This window comes from Ambystoma mexicanum, chromosome 2p (assembly GCF_040938575.1).
Source record: "Ambystoma mexicanum isolate Mex_15411 chromosome 2p, UKY_AmexF1_1, whole genome shotgun sequence".
NCBI classification, from domain to species: Eukaryota; Metazoa; Chordata; class Amphibia; order Caudata; family Ambystomatidae; genus Ambystoma; species Ambystoma mexicanum.
Genome location: NC_090923.1, coordinates 993,315,611 through 993,329,445, shown reverse-complemented (window position 1 = coordinate 993,329,445; position 13,835 = coordinate 993,315,611). Strand labels below are relative to the sequence as shown.

The 13,835-nt window shown below is 46.3% G+C and overlaps 1 protein-coding gene across 1 annotated transcript in view; it reads left to right on the top strand.

Moving 5' to 3' along the window:
- The first annotated feature begins 367 nt into the window (after nt 1-367).
- TSGA10IP (testis specific 10 interacting protein) overlaps nt 368-13,835 on the top strand; it is a 333,990-nt gene continuing 320,522 nt past the window's right edge. Inside the window, exon 1 of the mRNA XM_069643063.1 lies at nt 368-593. Within this exon, the coding sequence (XP_069499164.1) occupies nt 507-593 (87 nt within the window). The 5' untranslated portion in view covers nt 368-506. The remainder of the gene's footprint in view (nt 594-13,835) is intronic.

The following is a 13,835-nucleotide window of genomic DNA, read 5'->3' as shown; positions in this document are numbered from 1 at the left end:
CTGGTTTGGATACACTGAAACATGGCAGGATGCTCACATTGCAGAGGCTCTTTGGACACTGACCAGTTTAAAATGAGGAGATAGGATTGCATTAAAAGAAAGAAAATATTCAAACAAGATTTATAAAGGAAACTCAATGTCTTACAAAACAAGGCAGGTCCAATATTTTATTGAATGTTTCATAGCCTGAAGAACTTCCAGACCGGTGAAAGGTAGCTGTCTCTGGTCTTTGAAAACACCTGGTAAGGTATCACAGTATGGTTGCCATGGCACCAACACCTAAGGGCTCAGCACTTATGCTGTTCCCTCACAGTGATGTCATAATTGCAGAATCCAATCAAAATGCCTGTGGTTTTACAGGGCAACTGGCTTTAAGAAACATCTCCTTCCATGCTGAACATGAAAAGCAATGCTGCCCTCTCCCAGTGGGTCTATGCGTAACAGCCACTCCAAAACAGGGTTGACCGACAGCACAGAAAACCAGGAAGACGGGACAGATCCGTAACATGGCAGAAGAAGTCTGGGAATGTGGGGTGGAGTGCCTGGACACCTGGGAAGACGGCCTCAAGATCTACAGATCTGATCACAGAGCGGTACAGACCATGCTTTGGGGTCCTGGGGAAAGCTAAATCATGTTATCCAAGAAACCACCTTCTTGACTGCCTAGATTATTGTTAGTGATTGGTTCATAACCCAGAGATCCATGGGTTTTGTTAAGCGAAGACCCACACTAGGGCACGGTGTAATGAGCACGCTTAGTTCTGGCTTTCCACGCTGTGACTGATCATAAAGAAGTCCATTTTCTCTTCTTGTGCCACAAATATTCAGCTGTTATTGGGTACAGAAGAAATATTGCTTACTTGTCCCCTTGACCAACTGTTATGTGTTGTCATCAGGGATTCCAGTGGTGGGTCTTGTTCAGGCCGTTCTCTTTCTTATTTACCCCAACCACTTCGATATCCGCCTTTAGGCCTCTGTTTCCTAGGAAATGCCAGCTTGCTCCTTTCTTGAAGCGCTACAGCTAGGATTTCTAGGGGTGTGTCACAGTGCTACAGTGGTTCTCTTGGGCCTCTAAGACTAGATGAGCTTAGAGTTTTGGGCATAATAACCATGTGTCGCTAAGAATGGATGGGCTCATGAAATTGGAACAGGACCAAAAACATTTGGGTCTCTTGGGTTGGATAGGCCATTGGTTATTCACATACACTGAAGCTGCTGCATTTGTTCGAACACAGGCATAGAGAGCCCGTTGTCTCTAAGACTTGAGTGCCACAGAAGATTTTCAGATGGCCGCAAAGCCTTCTTTTTCTAGGGCATGTGTAACCATTTGCTCGTATGAGCCTCCCATTCTGGGGCTACAATGTGCTCGAGGCATGGAAAAATAACCAAAGGTTTAATCGGAGAATTACATTATGTTAGTTTGCACTGTTGATGTGTATGTTTGGAGATCCAAACACACTTGCACAATGTTCAATCGGAAAATGTAATTGACGCATGCATATTTGCAATGTTAATTTGTGTGTGTGTTCTACACACTTACTGGCATTGGTTTGGGCCAGTAACCCCCAGGTGTCTGAGAAGGGAACCGGCCCCAGCAGCCAATGGCATTCCGGGCAGAGTTGAAAGGGCTGTGTGAAGGAGAGGAAGGCGGGAGTCCACACAAGAGTATTTGGGGGGTTGGGCGTAGTGGAGGGCGTCCAAAGTGTCTTTATTGGTGGCTCTGTCCTGGGAGAAACCACTGAAGTTTTATCATCATCTCACCCCTTCAGGGAAACACAAAGGGGTGGCTGCGAGTGAGATTATGGCCGTTGGTCTCCCAGTTAGAGTTTAGAAGGTGTAGCCTGGGACAGGGGTGGACTGGAAACCAAAAGAGTTCCTGGAAATAATTTTTTAACTGGTCCCATATTACACATTTTCAGCAAGCCTAACCCTTTTTGTTATGAGAACATTTGGAAATAAAATAAGTTACCACACAAAAGAGGCTTAGGTTGCAGAGGCCTACGGGCAAATCATTTTTCATGTTGAGTGGGTGAAAAGGCCACGCGTGGCTGCAGACAGTAGATCCATGCCAGTGGCCAGTCTGCAGTGTCTTCTGGGACGACCCAGGTAGGAGAGATGCAATGACCATGGAGCATAAAGGAGCAGGCTTGCCAGTGACAGGCACATGCGTGGATGTGGGGCAGAGACTGCAGCACTGTGAGCGGACGTGCACACGGGAGGAGAGACCTTTGTTCCTGGCACAAAAGCATGTGTTCAGAGGGTTTTGGTAAAGAAGCACCCTCTAAACAACCAACCCATTATGGAGCAGGTAGTAGTGAACCCACACACAAACTTACATTGTGTATGAGTGTTAGGGACACTCAGGCAGACTATAAAGGAATGACATGTAAAGTGCCATGAGAATCCCCCCCCCCCCTTTGGGGGCCTTCATTGTAGTTCAGCTCGTTATTAATTAAATCCGTTGGTGCTTTAAGGAGCTATCATATTCCGTAGCTGGCATCAGCTATTTGCAGGTCCTTTTATAATTTGTTTCCTGGGTCGGGTGGTATTGGCGCTGCTCATCCAGCCTTGCCAAAAGCACTCTCACTGAGCCCTCTAGTGTGAGGAGGGGTTGGATGAGGTCAGCCACCCCCAAATGACTAATATTTCTTTAGTCTTGGTTCAGTGAAATAATGAAGGCCTTTGAGTGCTGCTAGAGCAGGATCTGGGTGATCTGCCCGCAGTAAAACTGCTCAGGCTCCTGTTTTGACCGTTCATTGAAAACGGGGGGCAGAGCCATTTTCGTCCACCGGTTCCATTGTTAAGGATGCAGGGGACAACCCCACAACCCTGAGGCCACAGATACCGAACATGGAGAGCGAGAGACACTCCTGCATCCCCCGCTCCTCATGTTCGCTATTTTCGGACCCAAATTGTTCACAAAAATTCAACCTAATGGTAGTGACCGAATTCGGTCAAATCTACCATGCGTTCAAATTTCTTTGAACAATTTGGGTAATACCCTACAGCACACCAGGATAATGGACCTAGTACATAACATCAGAGTAGCTATTCCATACTGCTTTCTCCACTAATGTGACTCCAGATAAGTGTGTACATTTGTGAGAGTACATGTTTGTCAATTATTATGAAAATAGATCAAAATATTATCCATGAGTCCTGTGTGTTTTTGGCAGGTACCACTAGCACATTTCTCTATGAAAGGTAATGGAAAGATTATACCGACGTTCAGAGATATGCCCCCCATTAGGAACTCAGGACAAAGTCCATTCCTGTTACTATCTTCAACTGCAGTTTGCTCTAACAAACCCACATCCCTGCTCTACCCTGATCTGGAGAGGGGGGGTGGATGCAGTGTCCCCTCTCTGACATGGTGGCACGGGTAAAACGAACATTTTTTTCTCACATCTTCAGTCTTATATAATGATACATTTTTATTGTATATTTCTGTAGTGCAAACCTAGATCGAGAGCAACAGAGTGCTATACAGTTCATAGAGTAAAAGAGTGGTAGCTCAAATCATCAAGTCATAAAGTAAACATTAGTAATAATTAGCACAGTACAATATACAGATGTGGGTGTTCACAAGATAGAAAAGGTATTGTTGGAAGAGCCCAGGTCTCCAGTTCTTTCCTAAACTGAAGGAGACTTGGGGCAGTACAGGTTGCCCCCAGGATACAGTTTCAGAGGATCGGAGTGAGGCATGAGATGGACTGTTTCCTACTTTTTCTCCTTCCAAACCAGTCGAATTTCCAATCTGGTGATGGACTTACTAAGAGGACTGTGTTCCACCCAATGTTTTTAGTTTAGCAGTCTGTTCGGCCGGCATACTGACAATGGTTCCACTTAAGGTGAGGCACTCAGTTTTGAACCAGACCCTAGCCAGGATAGAAAGCTGGTGTAATTTGCACACAGTGGGGTTTGGGAGAGGAGGGATTGCTCAAGTTTCCTACAGCCATTAATGAGGCAATCCCCGGCATGGTGGGCAAGTTGGAGGGGGTCCACGTGAGCAGCTGGGAGCCCTGAGAGGAGGATGTTACTATATCAATATGCAAGCTCACTAGAACCTGCATCACTGATCGGATGTCCTGGGTCATGAAGAAGGGCTTGGTCTTGTGGAGTAGATCTTATGCCAAGCTGTTTAAGACTATTTTGCGATGTGTTGTTGGAAGGATTGATTGCTGTCCACATGGACGCCCAATGGTTTTGCTGAGTGGGTGAGCTGAGGGCGGAACGTGTCCAAGTGCATTTTGTCCAGTCTCCTTTAAATGGGTTTCTGCTTGCAGGGGTGGCTCAGGAGTACAAATGCAGCCTTGGCGAGGTTAAGCTTGACGTATGCAGTTGTCATCCAGGGGTTTTACACAGTTTTGCACAATGAACCTCAGTTCTGCTTGGAGGGGTGGCTCAGGAATACAAACGCAGCCTTGGTGAGGTTATGCCAGACGTATGCAGTTGTCATCCTGGGTTTTTACACAGTTTTGCACAATGAACCTCATGCAGAAATGTCAGTAAGATACATTCAGTCTGTAACATTAACAATGGACTTCCTAACAGTACATCCTGGGGTAAGGGGTTAAGGAGACCACCCACGCTCTATGTATGACAAGTAAACTCAGCCACATGACATGAATCATCTCCTCCCCAGGAGGATTCCTTTGCATCTCATGGTACAATAACTTCAAGCTCAGCAGTCACATGATTGCTATTCCAGTTCTCAGGAAGCTAAACGTACCTTCATTATCTAATGCAGGGAGTCTGGGTAGTAATACCTGGGCTTCTGACAGTGGTTTACTTCATCCTCAAAAGGCCTTATGGGCACTCATGAGTTTGCCAATCGTTTCTCAGTTTGCACTGCCACCGCTTAACCTGGCTGGTGCCTCTAAACCACAACCACAATGATTATTGTCAGCCTGCACCATCTGGGGCTCATGTAAGTGCACAGAGATTAAATCCCTCCGGTTTCAACATGGTTGACCCTGTCGAATGCAAATGAGAGGTCCTTGAGCACTAGCAAGCATGTGTGCCCTTAATCGATAATCACCAGGTCATCCTCAACCGACTGGATGGTGGATGTTTCAGTGCTGCATTTGGAGCAGACCAATTTGCTTGATTTTTGTAAATAGTAGGTTAGCAACTACCTTCCTGATGACTTTGCGGTTCAAAATGAGAGACTAATGGACGTGCAGTAGTTAGCTAGGTCTTCCAGGTCGAAGATGTTTTTTTTTCAGTAATTGAGAGATAAGTGCTGCTTTTCAGGAATATGAGCACATACCCTCACTGAGCGAGGCATTATATATACCAAGAAGAGCAGTAAGGGCAGTACAGGTATGTTTTTAAGGGTGGTGGCCAGGAGGATATTGTCTGTGTAAGAGGTCAGTTTTAAGGATGCAAGCATGTGCAAAAGGTCCTCGGCAAGGGGGGTGGGAGAGTCGGTACAGGGAGGAATGGCCCATGGGAGAAAGTATTGATAGGCTCACACTGTTCCTGGGAATCCGGTACCTTTGGGTCTGGTGCGGGTTTGGGCAGCATTTGACAGCTGTGAAAAGGGCTTTGTTCCTGTTAGAGGCTGCCGTAATGGTGGTGGTGTAATAAGTAGGCTTTGATGTGGCTATCAGGGTATGCCGTTTGGAACACAAGGCCTTGCAGAACAGAAGGTCCTTCAGTTTGTGGGCCCTGCACCAGCATTTCTAATTTCTCTTCTTCTGCAGTGTCAGCAAATCTAGCAAATTATCAAAATGATATGACACTGTGGATGACCAATCAAAATATATTTCAAATCTAACCTGTATCTGTATTTCAGCTCTGCAAGCCAATAGATCTTATGCTTCTCTGTCTGCAAAGCCAGCACAATGTTTACATCATATGTCCTTCCTTCCACTGTGTGGACCCAGCAGTCATTCACAATGAACAGGCTGGTTTCATTCACCAGCAAATCATGTTCTTCTATTTCTCTGCATATTCATCCTCGGTCATTACCTGACCATGTCTCAGCGTGTCCATACACTGAAGCTGCTGCGTTCTTTCGATCATAGACTCCAGCCTTTTCACAAATTGATCGATATGTCTTCTTTCTCTTTAGGAAGGCTTTTCCTTCCTAAAGAAGGAAACGATTGGAGCTCTCTGGAATTTGAATCGTCCACAAATCGTGATGGATATACACACCCTCTCCATTGTAATTTCCTTGTGCACTAAATGCGCGACCTTATAAGACTCCTCATTTGGTTGTATCAGTTAATTGTCTGCTATACATATCCTTGAATCTATTACAGTATCTGCTTTGTCAATCATTGGGATGCAATAAAACAATTCACCTTGGAAGAACGCCTAACCTTCTCCATTTCAGCTTTTGTTGCGCTATCAGTCATCTACTGGATCACAACGCACAGTAGTTTTCTTTGTTCTGGGAAATAAAAATAAGTCAAACAATAAGAAGTCAAATTAGTTTTCTGTTTTGGTCTTGACCACCCAATTTGCTTAACAGAGAGGGCATTACTTTTGAGGAATCAGTTTTGGAGCTACCTTTTTCCTTCCCGATCCTGTTGTGGGCACTGCATGTGAAAGAGCCTCCCTCTCCCATTCGTTTGGAGGCCAATTTGGGAGTGTTTTACAACTGGTATGCACTTGTAGGTACACTGACTTGCCCGGGGAACAGACCCGGATAATACGTGATGCCACATCAAATGATGCAGCGTCCCACTGCTGCCTCCTTGGACGAAATTACTGACGGCGAAACAATATTGGGGAAATTTGCTTCATTTTGCGTTTCACTGGCAGAGCAGTTTTATTTCCTGATTTTATTTCCTATGCTGATTATTTCCTGATTTGCCTCTTGAAGATACATTTAGTTTTGTTTTTGTTTAATTTTTTACATGGAATTTAGTTCTTTTCATGGTAAATTTGCGAGGGAAACATTACATTTTGGTTAAGAATGAAATATCGTGTGGACATCTGAAATGGCCAATTTTGCACCACGTGTGAAATTGGTCAGGGCAAATTTTGCAGAGAATGCACCAATTTCTCTGCGGAGTGAATTTCGGCTCTCTCTACCACCCCTACTCTTTACTACACTACTATCAACATGTTTCCACCATAGACAGATCCTAATTTCCGCAGTCATTATACTTCCAGGTCTGAAACCTCCCTTTAGGGTTTTACTGATTCTCAATGATTAGTTTACTGATCAAAGATCATGTTTACTTCACCTGGGTATAAAACCAAACCATAAAAGGATCAGTCCACTAAGTAGAATTGTCAGCCACCACGACAACTCAGGGCAGCATTGCTTGCCGAGAAAACCTTGAAGTCAGCTCATCCCTGCAGCAACGGCACTGTTGGTATTGAAGAGTACTGCATATGCAACCTGGGCACCCGACATGCATTCCAGTAATGGCTCCTCATAGACACCTAGTCCCCAAGCATGGACTGGTGGCACAGCGTTTCAGGTACCTTTGCCAGTGCCTGCTAGAACTGAAAATAAATACTCCTGACAACTTTGACCATGTTCTGGCAATACTGAAGCACTGCGTCATCAAGCAGTTGAACTCAGGCGTGTTGCTAGGTCTGGAAAAGATCTGGGGCTATGCTAACTCAGTAAATGGATAGGTCTTTGTGGTGGCTTTAATGAAGACAGGACGCTGTATGAGGTAACTGAGGTATTTATTGGGCACTGGGGTCAACGTGTATAGTGTCCAAGCAAAGGGGCGTATCTTTACTCACTGTCTAATGGTCTTTATCCCAATAGCTGCTTCACATGCTGCTTATGATGCATGCCTTGGGATGAGGCACACCATTCCCACCAGAGCCCCCAGGAGGCTGTCCTCAGCCATGGCATTATCCTCTGGTGTGTGTGTGCTAGGTATGCAGGCTTCAGGGCCTGCCAGCTCTGTGTTTCAGGAGGAGCGCGGGGGCAGTCCTCTTGCTGCGCTCTCCTGCCAGCTTCTGTGTTAAGCCGCTCCTTCGCGCTTCTCTGAGCCGAGATCTCGCGAAATCTCGTGAACGAGATCTCGTGATAGGAAGTCCCCACAGTCTTCCAGTGAGAATATCATAAGAACTTAATCCAGTTTTTCTGTTCGCAGCATCTTTCATACATATTAAGGGAGGCGGAAGCAGATCTGGCCAATGCAGGCCAGTTTTCGGACAGATTTTTCAAGTTGTATTTTTCACAACGTCCACCGCCCCACAGATTGTGGATGATATGGACTGTTGAGCCTTTGCTGAAACTGCTGAATCTCTAGCACCTGGCAGAGAGCGTTGCTGAGCTACTTTCCACATTAAACGTGCTCGAGGGTCGCAGTTAACACCCACTGACACTCTGAAGTGTATCACACCATGTCTAATCAGTGACCTATAGACTGCCCGCTTGTCTGCTCTGTGGAATGAATATGCCTCTAACTTTAGGTATTTGAATAAAATGACTCTATATGCTTGCAAACAGGGCCCAGGGCGTGGGGGCTACACCCCTTGGCTGACATTGGCACTCTTGCCCACATTATACCTAGATTCTGGCAATCTTGTGCATACCCCCATCCAGATATTGTACTGTTATAATTATCAATAATATTTAGATGATGACTTGTTAAATTTTCGTTACCAATGTTTTGCCCTATGACCAGTACAGCGCTCTGTTGCTCCCGAGCTATGTTACTGCTAAAACACATAATAATAAAAAATAATAACTATGTACCTCTAACAAAGCACTGCTTGCACAATTGTTGCGCCACTGTATGATATGATATGATGAGTCATTCATATTGCCCCTGAACACAACTGTTTCTAGGCGCGTCAAGACAATGAAAGGAAGACATAGGGAGGACGAAACAAACGCTCTTACTAGGCTTTATGTCATTCAGATTGTGTAAGTGCAGGCGGGAGAGGGAGAGGAGAGGTGCAATAGGGAGGGAAAGGTGCGATCACGACAGCATTGCTCTAAGTAAGTGCAGCCAGGGGACCCGGTTCTGGGTAGTGCAAGGACGGAGGTGACTGTAGGGTTACAGATACAACCCCTAAGTGCACAGAGGCCCAGAGGCAGTGCAGGTGCTTACAGGTCATGGAGGAGCTTGGTGGCCATTGGGTTCTGGGGGTAGCCAGGTGACCAGGCAGCGCAGCAGACAAGGGGGTCAGCAAAAGAGAGAAAGCAGAAGCGAGAAGGAAGGTCTTGAGCTGCTTCCGGAACCTGAGGTGGTCCTCCTCGAGTTGGAGCGGGGCAGGGAGGCCATTCCAGAGGGAGCCCCCTGCAGAGGAAAGAGATCTACCTCCCACTCTCTGCCTGGAGAAGCATCTGACCATCAGAGAGTTGGAGGTATCTGAGTGAAGGGCTTGAGAAGGAAGATGTTTAGGAAGAGAGAGTTGGGTGTAGTGCAGGCCCCGGCCTTAAACGTCTTGTGGACAATACAGAGGGTCTTGAACTTGATCCATGCAGCCAACAATAGACAGTGAAGAGATTTCAGGGCTGGAGAGATACGATCGCTAGTTTTGAGTTCAAGGACAAGTCTTGCAGTCCTGTTCTGGATTGGTTGCAGAGGGCAGAGAGTAGAGGAAGACAGGTTGAGAAAGAGGCTGTTGCAATAGTCCAGCCTAGAGAGAACTAGGGCTCTGGAGAGAGTGAGCTTCAGGGGGAAAGTGAGAAAAGGAAGAATACCTCTGAAGAGGTGCAACTGGTAGTGGGACTTCTTAGAGAGGTCTGTGATGTGAGGAGAGAATGAGAGAATGGAGTCGAAGACTACCCCAAGGTTTCTTGCCTCACAGGAAGGCACAGGGAGAGGGCTCAGGGAGGGCATCGAGAGTGAAAGAAGAAAAATGGTAGCAGGGGTCCTAATAAGGGGGATCTCTGTCTTGCTGGCATTGAGGCAGAGATCGTTGAAGGCGCACCATTCCTGAATCGGGTCAGGAATGAGCGAGAGAGGAGAGGAGGCAGAGGGGAGCCTGAAGAAGAGCTGAGTGTCATCCACATGACACTGAAAGTTGGAGGAGAAGGTAGAATTGAGGTGGGCCAAAGGGGTAACATTGATGTTGAAAAGCCAGGGTGAGAGGTTGGAGCTCTGGGGAACACCACATGTGGAGAGAGAGGTGGTGGAGAGAAAGAACCCCAGTTGGACCTGAGAGGGAAGGTTCAGGAGGAAGGAGGTCAACCATGCTATGGCCTGATTCGTGATGTCGAGGTTCTCACAGAGACAATTATTGATCAGGATGGCATGATTGAACATGTCAAAAGCAGAGGAAAGGTCAAGGAGGATGAGGACAGAAGGAAGGCTAGAGTCAAGATTAGTGAGCAGATCTTCACGGTTGTTCAGGAGGGCAGTTTCCATGCCTCTGGCTGCTCTGAAGCGAGACTGATGGTCATGGACACAACCAACAGATTCAGCATGGAGAGTAAGCTGGGAGATGGCTAACTTTTCCAAGGGTTTGCCCATGAAAGGAGTGACAGAAATTGTGTGGTAGTTTGCCGGACAAGAAGGATCAGCAGAAGGTTTCCTCAGGAGGTGGTGTACAAGGGAGTGCTTAAGGGGAGAGGGGAAAGTTCCAGTGGCAAAAGAGTGAGTGCAGAAATCGGGCAAGGATGGAGCGAGGGTATCGATGTGGTCCCTGATGGTTCTGGAGGATCAGGGGAGCATCTGCTTGGATGACACTTTCATAGAACAGACTTGTCTAGAAACATCATCAGGAGTGATCACAGAAAAAGAGGAGAAAGGAAGAGGAGAGGGAGAGGCAGCCAGAATGTGGCTAGAAGAGGTAGAGGAGAGGAAGGGGCAAGAGAGGAGGAGAGAGAGTTTTAGAGGTGAAGTGGGAAGCCAGAGCCATGCAAAGGGCCTCTGAGGGAACAGGAGAAATGGTGATTGCAACAGAATTGGTCAGGTCCTTGCATATTTTGAAGAGTTTGGCCGTTTTGTTAGAGGCCGTATAGAAGTGGGCTTAAATGTGGGCTCTCTTCCTGGACAGAACATAGAGTCTGTATTGCCTTTGGAGCAGGCAACATGCCAGTTTGTCAGAGGATGTGCCTGATGCCCTCCACTCAGCTCAGCCACCCTACACTTGTGTTTTAGAGTTGCACGGTGGAAGTCATACCAAGAGTTTCACTTGGAGGTAGGCTTCAGGTGGATTCTCATGACAGGGGGAAGGACATCAAGAGTGCTAATGATAAGAAAAATGCAGGCTAGAGAGGAATGTGTAGTGGTCAGTCCAAGAGAGAGGAGTGGTGAGTGTTAGAGAGGGTGATTGCAGAAGAGATGAGAACATCCAAGGTGTGCCCGGCAGAGTGTGTCGGGCCCAATTGTAGAATAGAAAGAGAGAGTCTTGCAGAGATTGCAAAATAGTCCGGAGGAGGGATTGGAAGCATCAAGATGGATGTTGAGGTCTCTGAGTAGGAGAAGGTGAGAGGTAGAGGCAAGGAGAGAAGAGGAGAAGTCAACTCATTCTGAGAGGAAGAGGGCAACCTGTAGATAAACCTGGTATATGCGGTATTACAAAAGAGTTGCAGAACATCACTGTGAAGGCGAAAATACAGATTTTTAACAGCCCCATTTCACTGCATATTTATGTGGGCCGATGGATTAAGTTAATACCAAATGTGGGGAGTATTGTTGAAGGGCTGCAGGGGCCTCTACCCGCAAATATATGCAGTGAAATAGGATTGGCTTTGCAGTACTGGATCCGATATTTTCACATAGATCCATATATACCATTTTCACCGCACCTGAGCCACCATCCCCCCACTGAATATGTGTGTGATCCCATTTTACACATGTGCAAAATAATGCAAGAAAAATTGGGATAATACTAAAAGACAATACTGGAGAACCTTAGTTCAACTGAATTGAATATAGCATGCAGCCCGCACTGGCCGAAGTATTCCTTTCAACATTTGTTGCACTTCGTTGTATTTCATGAAGTTCATCAACAGTAGAATACGTAGGTGTAAGTATATTGTGGTGTGGTGGAGTAAGGGCTTCAGACAAAGGGGTGGCATGTTTCAACTAAGTTTTATTTTTATTAGAACCTACCTCTCCCTATCTCTAAAGGGTTATTGCTACATAAATAATTATGAACTTGGCTGCTGGTCCTCAGGATGCCTGTCCAAATGTAAAGTGTGTGTCCTCTGCACAAAAACCTACTCTAACCCTACCACTAATCTACAAAAGGGTTCAGCATCCAAATAAAAATGGTACCAGTAGAATGACTCCCTTCTCTTGGTGAACTTGCTCAGTCTTTATCTCTTTTCCAATAATCCTTTGCTCTGGCTTCTGATTCAACAAGAATGGAATGACCCCCTTCTCCTGAACCACCTTGCACAACCTTGAGGGCTGTCTTGCAGTACTCTTTGGCAGCGGTCCTCAATAATCACTTCACTTCTCCCCAAGGGCTCCTGGAAGCTTGCTTTGCAGTTCCAGCAATTATTCCCTGTTTTATGACGTTCTGAAGATCACTTCCAGACAGCTCTTGTTATCTAGTAGCATCTTTAATCCTTCTTGGATTATCACTATAACACATGAGATTCCTCCTGATGCACTCTTGACTCTTAGAAATTCAGAAATCACTACTGTGATGAGGAAGATTACTCCTGATGCTCCCTTAACTCTTGGTTCTCTGGGTATCACTAATGTGACATGAGAGATTAGTCTTGAAGCTCTCTTGATTCTTGGTTCTCTTTGCATCTCTACTATAATGAGGGCGATTACTCCTGAGGTTCTATTGACTCTTCGTTTTCTGGGTATAACTACCGTAAGGAGGGAGATTACTGCTGAGGTTCTCTTGACTGTTGGTTCTCTGGGTAACACTACTCTGACGAGGGAGATTAGTTATTTTATTTTTATTTAATAGTGTTTTTATAACATGCTTAACAGCATACCTGAGTTTGGTTTACAAGCGCAGATACAGGATTCAAACCTCTGTTGCTCTGCGTGGTGTTGCTTCCAAGACCAGCATGTTGCCCCTCTTCTCTCCTCCGTTCACTCATGATGCACTACTAACTCTTAGGTCTTTGGATATCACTACTGTGATGAGGGATATTACTCCTGATGCTCTGTTGAGTCTTGGTTCTTTGGGTATCCCTACTGTGACAGGGGCGATTACTCCTGAGGATCTCTTGACTCTTGGTTCTCCGGGTATCACTACTGTGACAAGGGAGATTACTCCTGAGGTTCTCTTGACTTTTGGTTCTCTGAGTATCACTACTGTGAAAAGGGAGAATACTCCTGAGGTTCTCTTGGCTCTTGGTTTTCTGGGTATCACTATTGTGATGAGGGAGATTACTACCAAGGCTCACTTGACCATTTAGCTGCCCCAAGCCCCTAGCGGGTGTCCCACTGTTCCCGTTACCTGTAGCATGTCGGGAGTGAGTCGCTGGTTCTTCCTGTGGTGATGGGCTGACTCGCATTGCTTCAGCGCTTCCTGCTTTCTTCACTCCACTCCCCACTTCATCCTTGCGGCTTCGCAGAGACATGGGCCACATGGCTCTGGCACAGTTGTAGGACCAAATGGTCCCCCTCCCTGAGTTCACACCACAGCTGGCTTCTTTCCCTCTCTACCATTATTCAGGAGCATGGGTTTGGCCGCTGAACTCTGCTGACCGTTCCTGAATGTCCCCGCTAGTGTGAATCAGCGTTCTTACAGCTTTGTGTTTCCAGGTTCGAACTTCCTAGGCTGAGTTGGCTTCACACCAGCTGCTCCGTCTCTCTTTCCCAGTCCTTTCTTGCTCTTTATTGCCTGTGGCAGGATCCTCCCCAACATAAAATCAAAGTCCTTCTTACTGCTGTTTAGATATTCTTTATGCCTCCTTGGGGGCCAAATCTTCTCAGTACTAAGGTAAGGGAACCTGTTATTACACTGCAGGTTTCATTGGC